At 48.2% G+C, this 11,819-nt stretch overlaps 3 protein-coding genes across 3 annotated transcripts; all 3 read left to right on the forward strand.

The window, feature by feature from the left end:
• The first annotated feature begins 1,172 nt into the window (after window positions 1-1,172).
• LOC109786463 (glycosyltransferase BC10) lies at window positions 1,173-5,532 on the forward strand. The gene is made up of 2 exons (XM_020345035.3): window positions 1,173-2,013; window positions 4,644-5,532. The coding sequence occupies exons 1-2, from the start codon at window positions 1,477-1,479 to the stop codon at window positions 5,283-5,285; spliced, it is 1,179 nt and encodes a 392-aa protein (XP_020200624.1). The 5' UTR covers window positions 1,173-1,476; the 3' UTR covers window positions 5,286-5,532.
• A 143-nt stretch (window positions 5,533-5,675) lies between these two features.
• On the forward strand, window positions 5,676-7,048 carry LOC109786464 (uncharacterized). Its single transcript, XM_020345037.4, has 3 exons — window positions 5,676-6,005; window positions 6,110-6,156; window positions 6,653-7,048. The coding sequence occupies exons 1-3, from the start codon at window positions 5,807-5,809 to the stop codon at window positions 6,785-6,787; spliced, it is 381 nt and encodes a 126-aa protein (XP_020200626.1). The 5' UTR covers window positions 5,676-5,806; the 3' UTR covers window positions 6,788-7,048.
• Window positions 7,049-7,337: 289 nt separating this feature from the next.
• LOC120961789 (uncharacterized) lies at window positions 7,338-8,506 on the forward strand. The gene is made up of 3 exons (XM_020345036.4): window positions 7,338-7,659; window positions 7,746-7,792; window positions 8,171-8,506. The coding sequence occupies exons 1-3, from the start codon at window positions 7,461-7,463 to the stop codon at window positions 8,303-8,305; spliced, it is 381 nt and encodes a 126-aa protein (XP_020200625.1). The 5' UTR covers window positions 7,338-7,460; the 3' UTR covers window positions 8,306-8,506.
• The last annotated feature ends 3,313 nt before the right edge of the window (window positions 8,507-11,819 follow it).

Here is an 11,819-nt window from a genome sequence, read left to right on the forward strand (position 1 = left end):
TGGCCAATGCTTCATGCTGGACAACTGCCCCAATTATCACATCAGCCACAGTGATTCAAACGAGTTTTTTTTCTTTTTTTGCGGGTGGATCCAAATGAGGTTAACTAAGTTGCTTTTTTTGAGAATTTTTTCATTCAAATTACGCAAACAATACAACGTAGTTGACCCTTACAAGCACACTGAAACGCAAACACAAAGGACCATGGACACCTAGAGTACCCTAAGACAACCATAACACAAGATCTCCGGAGCCCTGTGTCATCATCCCTAAATCTTGAGAGAAGACCCCTGCAACAGAAGGATCTGCAACCAGGCGCAAGCAGGTCATCATCTTCGACCACGGTACAATTGCCGCCACGCTGCTTCCTCCTTTCTTGACACCAACGCTGAGAGGGCATGGACATCAATCCAACACACCTGCAACAGCCGCCGCCATCTTTGGCTTTGAGTACCGCGAAAAGTGTCCCTTCCGGAAGGAAGAGAACCCGAGTCATTCGACCGGTCCAGCACCGCGGCCGGGCCATCCGCCCAGACAAAGCAGGATCTCCCACCAGCATCAGCACAGAGGAAGGAGAAAGCTACCTCTTGCAAGTTAACCGGTCTCTTCCCTACAAAAAAGATGAAGGAAATGGGGAAAAGAGAAGAGATAGAAAAAAGAAAGAAATAATGAAACGGTGAAAGATGGTGAAAAATGCATGAACAGAAGAGTGAGGGGAGAGGAAAAGATAGTCATTGATGTCTAATAAACTACTACTATTGTGTTGTCTATCTTGATGCGTGTAAATCTCACTGGTAGCCTCATCTACCTGGATGGGCATGAGGCAGGACCAACACGACGGCCTCCATGGTTCATGCCCTAATGAGCATTTCTGGAGACGCATGAGACCAGATTTCTTGGATGTTGTTAGGGAATTCCGGTTCTAGTGGTACAAACATTGCTCTCGGGATTGGCCACTCCACCGAAAACCACGGCAACACGTCGTCACGACTCCACGAGACACAAAGATCTCTCCCGTCCTCTGCCAAATCCGAAACCTCGACGAACCCGGTCTTCAAGCACCGCTCTCCGTACCCAAGAGCACAGAATCCTCTCCCCACCTTCGCAGCTCCCGTAGACCCAGTCCACCCATCCGCAGCTCCTCCGTCACTGAGTAGGGCACCCGTGAGACGTTACTCGTCCCCTAGGCGGCCTCCACCCTCCAACCCCACCCCACCCCACCCCCACCACCGCCGTCCCCCACCGCCACCAGCCGCTCCGTCCGCTGAATCGAAGTCCGCGCCGCACCAACCACCGCCCCCTCCCAGATCTAGCCCCCCCATCCAACCTACGTGTTGCCCCTCGATTCGGCGCGCCCCTGACCCGGCGTCGTGCCCGGAGCATGCCACGCGCGGCCTCAAATCTGCCAGATTCCACCACCTCCCGATAGCAGCAGCACAGCAGCACCACCACCAGCCGCGAGCCGTCCGGCGGGCGCGATGCAGGCGCGGGTGGCGTCCATGGAGGACATGAAGGAGGCGAGGCTGGCGGGGCCGGGGCAGGGCGGCGGCAGGGTGTTCCCCACCGGGATGCTCAAGGTCTTCCTCGGCTTCCTCCTGCTCGGCGTCGGCCTCTCCGCGGCCGGCATGTACATGGCGCGCCACACGCTGGCGGCCGCCGCGCCGGCCATCTTCCGCCCCTGCCTCGGGGCCTCCGCCGGCGCGGGGGAGGAGCAGCCGCTCGACGGGCTCGAGCGCTGGACCCGCCCCCCGTCCCGCGCGCGCCACGCGATGACGGACGAGGAGCTGCTCTGGCGCGCCTCCTTCGCGCCGCGGGTGCGCCCCTACCCGTTCCCCCGTGTGCCCAAGGTCGCCTTCATGTTCCTCACGCGCGGCCCGCTGCCGCTCGCGCCGCTCTGGGAGCGCTTCTTCCGCGGCCACGAGGGCCGCTACTCCGTCTACGTGCACGCCCTGCCCTCCTACCGCGCCAACTTCACCAAAGACTCCGTCTTCTACCACCGGCAAATCCCCAGTAAGGTTAGTTAGCTCCCCTCTCGCGTGCTCGACCTGGCCTCCTCATGCCGTAGTACACCAGTAGTGTGATCGCATACTCAACCTAGCAAGATGCCGTGATAGTGTGATAGGTGGCCTGCCCACTCATGCTGATCTAGTGATACCAACAGCAAACCATATCCAATCGTAGTGCCAACTGCCAAGATTGTACATTGAGCTGTACTGTACTGCACTGTACTGTTTCTCCACGACTTCATACGTTATACCATGACAGACCAAGATTGTACATTGAGCTGTACTGTACTGTACTGTTACTCCACGACTTCATATGTGATACTATGACAGACTTGTAACTGAATCCCAACGTTTCAGCCATTACACTGAGCTGTGGTTCTACTTACTACTCCCTCCGTCCGAAAATACTTGTCGGAGGAATGGATGTATCTAGTCATATTTTTAATTTTAGATGCATCCATTTTTATCCATTTGTGCGACAAGTATTTCCGGACGGAGGGAGTAGTTACTACAGTAAGGAGCCTATGATCAATGCACATGTTAGAGCTCAGGCACTGCATATGTTGGGCAATGTTCAAGAAAGCGGTAAGCGTAAGGCCTTCCACTATGTAGGCCAAAAGCGGTGCCAAATTCAACTTTTACATATTTGGCACCGGTGCCCTCCATTGCTCAGCCGATGCCAAACAAAATATTCAGGGCATCGATGCCTCTACTTGCTCCGGTGCCACATTCCTTGAGGCAATAAACTAAGCTCGTCACTGTACTTTCTCAAGCGAAGCAACAGCCGGAGACACAGGCTTGGGCTGATCTATTACTACTTTATATATATGTGGGGTCAAGCTGGAGTCGATGCCAAATCCTCCACGCTGTGGGAGGGGTGCTAAATTTCTCTCATTTGGCATGGATATGTACGTGGGATACTTTTCAAAACTTTAGCACCGAGCACACAGTGGAGGGCCTAAGCGGAGCGGAAGGCCACAGCTTAGAGCAATGGCCGCTTAAGCGCAGCTTAACCGGGATTAAGCGTTTTTTTAAATTGGCCAGAATTTGGCTGTTTTCAATAATATGCAGAAGAAAACAGGTAACATAGCACATAAGTAACTGAAAATCTGAAATAGCATATAATATTGAGGTTCAGTGGTTCACACACCATAACAAATAGGCAAATAACACATAAGGATAAGGTTCAGTGGTTCACACAGCAAGCAAAAATGCATAATATTGTCTTAGAATGAGCATATAAGATAAATGGCAGCAGCCAAGCAGCAGCTCATGAAACTGCAGCAGCAGCCCAAGCAGCAGCTGCAGCAGCAGCCAGGAGGAGCTGAACTGGTAGTAGTGGATGTCCAGGAGGAGGAGGAGGAGGAGGAGCTGCCGGCGTCCAGATCCAGTAGCTGCTGAGGAGGAGGAAGAACGCCAGAGGAGCCGCCGCTGGATGCAGAGCAGAAGCAGCCGCCACAATGCTCTCTTCTTTCCCCTCCTGGAAACCCAGTAACCCTAGCCGAACAGGCCTCTTTTGGGCCAGGCCTTATATACCCCCTTTTTCCCCTCCCGCCTGTGGGCTATTTCAGCTCCCGTCTGACCTTTGGGCCTGCCTTCTACGCTTTTCTGCCGCTTAAGCGCGCGCAGCGAACGCTCAGCCAGCGCTTAGCGCTTAACCGATCGCTAAATCACGCTTTTTTCCGCTCAAACGCTAAAAGTTGCGCCTAGGCCAAAAGCGAAGCGTTTAGCTACCGCTCAGCGCTTAAGCGCGCTTAAGCGACACTTAAAAACGCTTTCTTGAACACTGATGTTGGGTGCTGACTTGGGTGATTAAAATAGTTGTTGACAGTGAAAATTTCTGAACTTCCTTTGTTAGGTTTGTTTTTATAAATATACAAAAGAGAACTGTGCATTTTTGCATTGAAGGAGAAAATGTAGGTACAGCGAGCTACCTTCCTGAGCATGGACCACCATTACAACGAAAAGTTTAGTAGGTGTGTTGATTGATAGCCCTGATAGGTTTGTATTATGGTGCTGTATTTATGAGTTTACTTGACGCCTACCTGATGTGATCCACATTTTACTAACTATATTACTCTGGGGCAAGGTTCTTAAAATGAGTAACTGGTATGCATTCTGTCACCCATATATCTAGTAGCCACCGCGCCCTAACTGGAACTCGTACTATAATAGGTAGAGTCAGAGAACTCTAGAACAGGCATAGCTAGGGCTCTAATCAGAACTTATAACCCATTCCTTGTATGCGGAAGCGTATGGCCTAGTAGAGCCATTTTCTAGACAGTCTGTCAGGAGACAAACATTTCCAGCTTGACCAGAACCCAAGCAGATCTGCAGTTGGTCAGACTTGTCTCTGTCTTCTTTCACCGAGAACAACCTATGACTTCTCCTTTCAGGATTTCCGCATATCAAGTACTCCCTCCGATCCAAAATAAGTGTCGCAGTTTTGAACTAAGTGTCGCAGTTTTGAACTAACGTTAGTTCAAAACTGTGACACTTATTATGGATCGGAGGGAATAGTAATTTAGCAACACACCCATGTAGGAAGACTAAAAAAAATCTTTACCTTCCCTGTTGTGCTCAGAACTTGAGATGACCGTGTACCTGAAATTAATATGTGATCTGTTTGGTGCTCACAGGTTGCCGAATGGGGTCAGATGACCATGTGTGATGCTGAGAGACGCCTGCTGGCAAATGCTTTGCTGGATATATCTAATGAGTGGTTTGTGCTTGTGTCCGAGTCATGCATTCCCATATTTGATTTCAACACCACATACGACTACTTTCAGAATTCAAGCCAAAGCTTTGTCATGGTGTTTGATGATCCTGGACCATATGGACGGGGCCGATATAATTATAACATGACCCCTGAGGTTGAGCTCGAACAATGGCGCAAAGGCTCGCAATGGTTTGAAGTAGACAGAGATCTTGCCATCGAGATCATCAGAGACACACGCTATTACCCGAAATTCAAGGAGTTCTGCAGGCCTCATTGTTATGTCGATGAACATTATTTCCCTACAATGCTCACGATTGAAGCTCCGCAAAGCCTTGCTAACAGAAGTGTCACCTGGGTAGATTGGTCGAGAGGCGGTGCACATCCAGCCACGTTTGGTAGGGGAGATATCACTGAGGAATTCCTGAGAAGAGTTCAAACGGGACGGACTTGTCTATACAATAATCAAAATTCGACAACATGCTTCCTGTTTGCTCGGAAGTTCGCACCAAGTGCGCTGCAGCCATTGTTAGTGCTAGCGCCCACTGTGCTGGGTTATGGTTGATGTGTGCTTTCAACAGGTGCCCCCCCTGTAAGTTTTGATACTAGATCATAGGTAGGTTTACATGTGTGGAGGCATGGGCTTATTTCTGTGGATGACAACCTGTACTCTGCCCACATCATTATACACAAATTTGTACTATTATTTTGTACAGTAACCTGACAGTGGACAAGAGAACTCTTCCCTTGCTCTATTGCACTGTATATTTTGTGTTAATCAGAATGTATTACCAGACATTGTGTTGGAAAAATGTCTGAGATAAAGGCAACAAAAATACTTCAAACATGTGGCCCGAAAATAAAAAATAAAATGCAGATACCAGGAAAGCAAAAATGTTAACGGAAGTATGTTTATACATATGTAAACAGTTCTGCATGTGGTCAGATTTGCCCCTGTCTGTTTCCATCCAGAGAAAAACCTGTGGCCTTGGTCCATTCCAGGATTTCAACATCTAGCAACCTGGCGACGCTTCCATGTAGGAATTGAATTAAGAGAGCACACAGGAGAGCAAACTCATCTCACCCATGGCTCAGCCTCAAGGTAAACTGATGGACACGATCAGAAGGCCGGTTGCAGCAGCTTCATCTCTTCATCATTCAGCGGCTAAGCATCTGGTCACCTTGGCCCAGAGGAATGGAGTTAACAGGAGGTGCCTCCTCACTCTGCTGGTATCCGCCGCAGCCATACCTGAGGCCGGTGAATCAAGAAAGGCCCTATTGCAAGGTACGCAAGCATCCGGTCCGATTTTCCGGGTTTATTGCATCCGATGTTTGTAGTCGGTTTGCTGTTCACCTTGGATAGATAAATAGTTCTGCCTGCATTTGTAGATTATGTGAAGAGATCAAAGGAAAACAAAGAAAAGAATGACAAGGAGGTATGTAGCCTTCCTTCAACCGTTTCCTTGGTATCCCAATCATTGCTAATGGAAGAAGCCTTTTGCTTTTGTTTTGAGTCAGTAATCTATATGCATTTCTCTGCGAAATCATGAGCCTTTTTCAACTACTAATTTGGATCCGTATGCTCTCAGTTTCATTGCTTCTGTTGCTTTATACTTATTGTCCCTTTGCTTTTTCATTTTTCATGAAAAACTTGGGGATGGTTTGACCTGTGTTGTAATTTTCTACCCTTATTACTCGTAGTACACGTTCTAGTTTGTTTGTTTTGCAGTAGATATCTCTGATTAAAATAGGGAAACCTTGTGCAACCTGCAAACCATCATACCAGTTTACGTCTCAAGTGAAATCAGCTGCAGCCCTCTTCAGAATGTTGTCAATTTTATCACTATAAGTTTACTGGACTAACAAATTGACCGAGAAGATTTTACAGCGTGGTTGCAACTAATTGTGCTGCTGTTTTCTCATATATTCCAGAGGCGGGACGCCGTTTACAAAAGGAATTACAAGGATTATTTCGGTTTCATGGAAGGCCCGGTCAGAGAGAAGCCGGCGGAAGAGCTCACGGAGTCGGAGAAAGGAATTCTTGCGTGGCTTGACAAGAACAAGTAGCTAGTGTTGGAACATGGGAGGAACATGCCAACCAAATAGCTGAAACAGCTTTTTTCTGTAGGGAAATTCCTTCCGCGGTGAAGTTCTCATTGAGTTAATAAGCTTAGCATATAGCACCTCACTTGCCTCTTAAACCTGGTGCAACTTGTTCTGTTTCATCATTGTTTCTTATCTGTGCAGTAGCACAAATTGTTGCTTGACAGTATGTTTCATGTTTGCAAAATCAGAAAAAATCAGAAAATGGACATCATTATACACAAATTTGTACTAGTATTTTGTACAGTACCCTGACAGTGGACAAGGGGACTTTTCTCTTGCTTCTTTTGTTAATCAGAATGCAATACTAGAAATTTGTTTGGGAAATGCTGAGATAATGGTAAGAAAAATAATTCAAATATGTGGCCTAGAAAAATAAAAATAAAATGCAGATACCGGAAAGGCAAAAAGATTTAATGGAAGAAGGTATACATATCAAACAGTCTGACGTGTGACTTGTCCAAAACCCAAGCAGGACTGCATATTGTCAGATTTGCCCCTGTCTGTTTCCGTCCAGAGAAAAACCTGTGGCCTTGGTCCATTCCAGGATTTCATCATATCATATCATATCAAGTAGCAGCAACCTGCCATGTAGGAAATCAAGAGAGCACACTGGAGAGCAAACTCATCTCATCCCATGGCTCAGCCTCCAGGTAAACTGATGGACACAATCAGAAGGCCGGTCGCAGCAGCTTCAACCCTTCATCATTCAGCGGCGAAGCATCTGGTCACCTTGGCTCAGAGGAACGGAGTTAACAGGAGGTGCCTCCTCACTCTGCTGGCATCCGCCGCAGCCATACCCGAGGCTAGCGAATCAAGAAAGGCGCTATTGCAAGGTATGCAAGCATCTGGTCCAATTTTCAGGGTCTAGTATTTGTGGTCAGTGTGCTGTTCACATATGATTCTGCCTGCATATGTGTAGATTATGTGAAGAGGTCAAAGGAAAACAAAGAAAAGAATGACAAGGAGGTATGCGGCCTTCCTTCAATTGTTTTGTTTCCGTGGTATCCCATCATATGTCTAATGGAAGAAGCCTTTTGCTTTTGTTATGCATTTCAGTGTTAAATCATGAGTCCTTTTTCCAACTACTCACTTGGGTCCATATGGTCCTAATTTCATCGCTTCAGTTGCTTTATGCCTATTGTCCCTTTGCTTTTCCGTTTTTCATGAAAAACTTGAGGGAAGTTTGAAATGTGCTGTGACTTTCTACCCTTAGTCAGTTGCAGCCTCTTTAGAATGTTGTTAATTTTATCACCATAAGTTTACTGAAGCAACAGATTGATCGACAAGAGCTTCTATGCCGTGGTTGCAATTAACTATGTTCTGCTGTTTTCTCATATGTTCCAGAGGCTGGACGACTTTTACAAGAGGAATTACAAGGATTATTTTGGTTTCATGGAAGGCTCGGTTAGAGAGAAGCCAGTGGAGGAGCTCACGGAGTCGGAGAAAGGAATTCTCGCATGGCTCGACAAGAACAAGTAGCTAGTGTTGAACATGAGAGGAGCAGGCCAACCACCAAATGGCTGAAACAGCTTTTCCGATAGGAAAATTCCTTCCCCGGTTAAGTTCTCAAGGAGTTAATAAGCTTAGCATTTAGCACCCCACTTGCCTCTTAAATCTGGTGCAACTTTCTCCGTTTCATCATTGTCATCTCATCTGTGCAGCACAAATCTTTGCTTGACCTGATATTATGTTTCATTTTTTGCAAAATCAGAGATTTTCGTAAGTTTTAGAATTCAGGACAGGGAAAAATAGAAAATTATTCCATCCCAAATTTGCAATCCACATACATTGTTGTTCTGCCCTCAGAAAAATATGGCTCCTTCTCCTCGGACGGCAGGGTCAGGTATGATATTAAGAAGGAATGACGGGAGCGTAATCTTTGCTGCGTACCGTCACTTATTCTTTTGTGATAATGCTCTTGAAGCCGAGCTCCATGCAATCAGTGGTGATTCAATCGGATTTCTCAACAGCCTTGATCTGTTGGCTTATGGTCATCTTATTTTAGAGATCAGAGTCTTATGGTCGGTGCTCGGTAGGGAGTTTGTTCCAATGAAAATTTACAGGGACCAGAACAGAGTGGCAGATCATGGTAGAACTGTCTATAACAGAGCTTGTTAACTTCAGAATAAAACTCCCCTTCCCCTCACAAATAAAAAAAGAAATGAAAGCTAAACTCAATGTGCATGGATAACCAAAAAAAGAGAGGCAAATATACTGATTTGAAGAAAGGGGATTATATATATTAATTAGGTGATCACAATTCACAGACACATCCCGGAATGACTGAAGATATACATGTTGGTACGTTAAACTAGTTGTCTCAGAACAGCGTCATAACCAAATACTCAGATGAGACGGAACACGTAGCTAAGCCTTGCACAATGAAAATTCTAGCCACTGCCGATGCCGACAGTGAAACCAGCACAAGCTCTGGCGAGCACGTCGTATGTGCCCTGCAGCGGAGCCGGCAGATCGGCCCCGTGTATGCAGTTGGAGCGCGGTCGACGTTTGTCTCCGGCAGAGAACACGTTGAGCAGCTCATACGGCCCCAGATAGTAGACATTACCCTGCGTCAAACCAAGCTCCCATGCAGAATACGACGCCGCGGAATGCAACCCGCCCAAGAAGAACACCTGGTCGTAGACGCGATCCACCTTGGACCATGCAAGCGACGAGAAATCCATCTTGTAGAGGGCGATGCTGGCCAGGTAGAGCCTCCCGCGGGACTCCACCAGATGAGGGAACGCCAGCTCCCAGGAATCCCATGCGACTCTCGCTCCCTTGGTGTCCATCATGGTGAACGTCGGGCCCGGGACGAAGTCGAGGACGCCGAGCTTCGAGGAGGTCACGTCGAAGTAGAACTTACCGTCGACGGCGGCGATGCTCCGTATCTGGAATCGATGGTTGTCATGCCCGTCGCTTGGTATTCTTACTCTTTTCCAGTTGTGTCCCTCCAAGATGTATTCTGTTCTTGTTTCTTCGTCGGGAGAGATGAGGTTCGTTGCACACCCTGCTTCTTCGAAAGACTGTTTTTTTCACCAAGCGAAAATTGGGTGAACCCCGTGGTTTCTCGACAATGATCTCGTACTCGTGCCTGGTCCATTGCTCGCCTCCGACATGGCAGAACCAGATCTCCGGCTCGTCGTCGTCGACGACCAGCACCACGCAGCCGGCGCGGGAGCCGGGCTCGCGCGACAGCAAGCACTTGCAGTTCTGGGGCAGGCCCTTCTCCATTGATGGGAGCTCCACCTTCTCCTTGGTCGAGGGGTTCCACAGCGCGGCGCGCAGCGAGGGCGTGTCCAGCGTGAGCAGCCACCGCTGGGGAGTCGCCCAGCACCTCGTCGTCTTTGCCGCGTCAGGGTCGTCGGTCTTGGTCGCCGCCGTTAGCAGATGCTGGAGCGTGCTTATGAACACCTGGGACTCTTTTATGCTCCAGCCGCCGCAGAAGAGGGCGTGTGCTTCCTTCATCAGTTCTTCCATGGATGGACCTCGGTTTAGTAATAGACACCACAAGTAATGGACGGATGGGGTAAAGTAAACTGAGATCGATCTTGATTCTGTTCAATTCAGTTCGATTGTTCAACAACAACAACAGCAGCAGCAGCAGTCGTGAGCTGGGGCTTTTTTGGGGACGCACGCAAACAAGGGGTTTGGGGGTGAGAGCCGCGGACATGCCAGAGGCGGGCTTTGATAAGTCCAGCCACGCGGGCTATGGTGAGACGGACCGTGTCGGACACCAGGTCTTGTCCTATTAGCTAGGAGTAATTCCAAAAAAAATATATTAAAAAAATAGGCCGTGAATATCTGACGAACTTCGCTTGGGAGCAAAATTTAAGGCTACGGGGCCTGAGCACTCCGTAAGCTAAATTATACCCAAATGATAATGCCCACACGTGTGTCATATTTGCACATTGTCCACACGTCTTGATCCACGTTAATTTTATTTTGCACGAATTCTAAAGAAATCTGTTAGAATTTGAGTGCCATATGGGCATCATCGTGTGTGTGCGCGTTGGAGAGTTCGCCCACACGCCCCGCAACACGCGGTTTGCCAGCTGCGCTGTGTGGGCGAACTAGTTTCTGCCCACACAGCCACCACCTAGTCCATCCATGCGTGGGCGAACTGCTTTTCGCCCACACGACACTCGCATGTTGTTGGATGGCAATTGCAATTGCGCGTACGTGGCAACTAGGTAAACACACGTGGCAACTATGATCATTGCTAGACGGCAACTGCAGTTGCACGTACGTGGCAACCATGGTACACACATGGCAACTGTGATTAACCATACATGACAACTATTGTTGGACCACATGTGGCAACTAGGTAAACACACATGGCAACTATGGTTTGACCATATGTGGCAAGTAGTTAATCAAACACGACAACTATGGTTTGATTACATGCAGCAACTACCATGAATTAGACATGGCAACTATAGTTAACCAAAACAGAGAGAGTTGCCATGCTTTTACAACTGCATTTGCCATCCTAGATAACTACATCTGCCATCCTGGATGGCAACTAAATCATCATCATGCGGGTACCTAACGTAGCTGCGCCAGGACATGTGGGCATATTTGCTTCGTGCCACACACGCGGGGTGGAGATGAGTAATACTTGTTGGGCGTGTAGCACGAAGTAGTTGCGCCCACACGTGTGGGCAATTCTAATGTTCGCCCCCACACAGCCCGTGTGGGTTGCCTCCTGCTCACGCCACACACGGTGTATGGGCGGATGTCTAGTATCCACACGTGTGGGCGTTATCTTGGATGAGCATGCTATGTAAGCCATTGTGATCAGAGAGGAAGCTCTCTTTATCATGAAAAAAAAGATAAACGTCATGTGCAATATGATGGATTATGGATGGACTTAGGCCCTGATTAATCTCTAAGGCCCATGAATGTGCACGGCAAGTGGTGAGAAATTTAGTACCATACTGCTACAGTAGGAAGAGTGAGACCTCTTTATAAGGGCTGCTCTACCACTTGC

The sequence above is a fragment of the Aegilops tauschii genome, chromosome 4 (genome assembly GCF_002575655.3).
Source record: "Aegilops tauschii subsp. strangulata cultivar AL8/78 chromosome 4, Aet v6.0, whole genome shotgun sequence".
In the NCBI taxonomy this organism is placed as follows: domain Eukaryota; kingdom Viridiplantae; phylum Streptophyta; class Magnoliopsida; order Poales; family Poaceae; genus Aegilops; species Aegilops tauschii.

Bases quoted from the DNA above. Each gene is read 5' to 3' on its own strand.
- LOC120961789 (XM_020345036.4), top strand. From the start codon at position 7,461: ATGGCTCAGCCTCCAGGTAAACTGATGGACACAATCAGAAGGCCGGTC. The intron at 7,660-7,745 runs GTATGCAAGCAT...GCATATGTGTAG, and splicing joins AAGAAAGGCGCTATTGCAAG to ATTATGTGAAGAGGTCAAAG. The intron at 7,793-8,170 runs GTATGCGGCCTT...CATATGTTCCAG, and splicing joins AAGAAAAGAATGACAAGGAG to AGGCTGGACGACTTTTACAA.
- LOC109786463 (XM_020345035.3), top strand. From the start codon at position 1,477: ATGCAGGCGCGGGTGGCGTCCATGGAGGACATGAAGGAGGCGAGGCTG. The intron at 2,014-4,643 runs GTTAGTTAGCTC...TGGTGCTCACAG, and splicing joins ACCGGCAAATCCCCAGTAAG to GTTGCCGAATGGGGTCAGAT.
- LOC109786464 (XM_020345037.4), top strand. From the start codon at position 5,807: ATGGCTCAGCCTCAAGGTAAACTGATGGACACGATCAGAAGGCCGGTT. The intron at 6,006-6,109 runs GTACGCAAGCAT...CTGCATTTGTAG, and splicing joins AAGAAAGGCCCTATTGCAAG to ATTATGTGAAGAGATCAAAG. The intron at 6,157-6,652 runs GTATGTAGCCTT...CATATATTCCAG, and splicing joins AAGAAAAGAATGACAAGGAG to AGGCGGGACGCCGTTTACAA.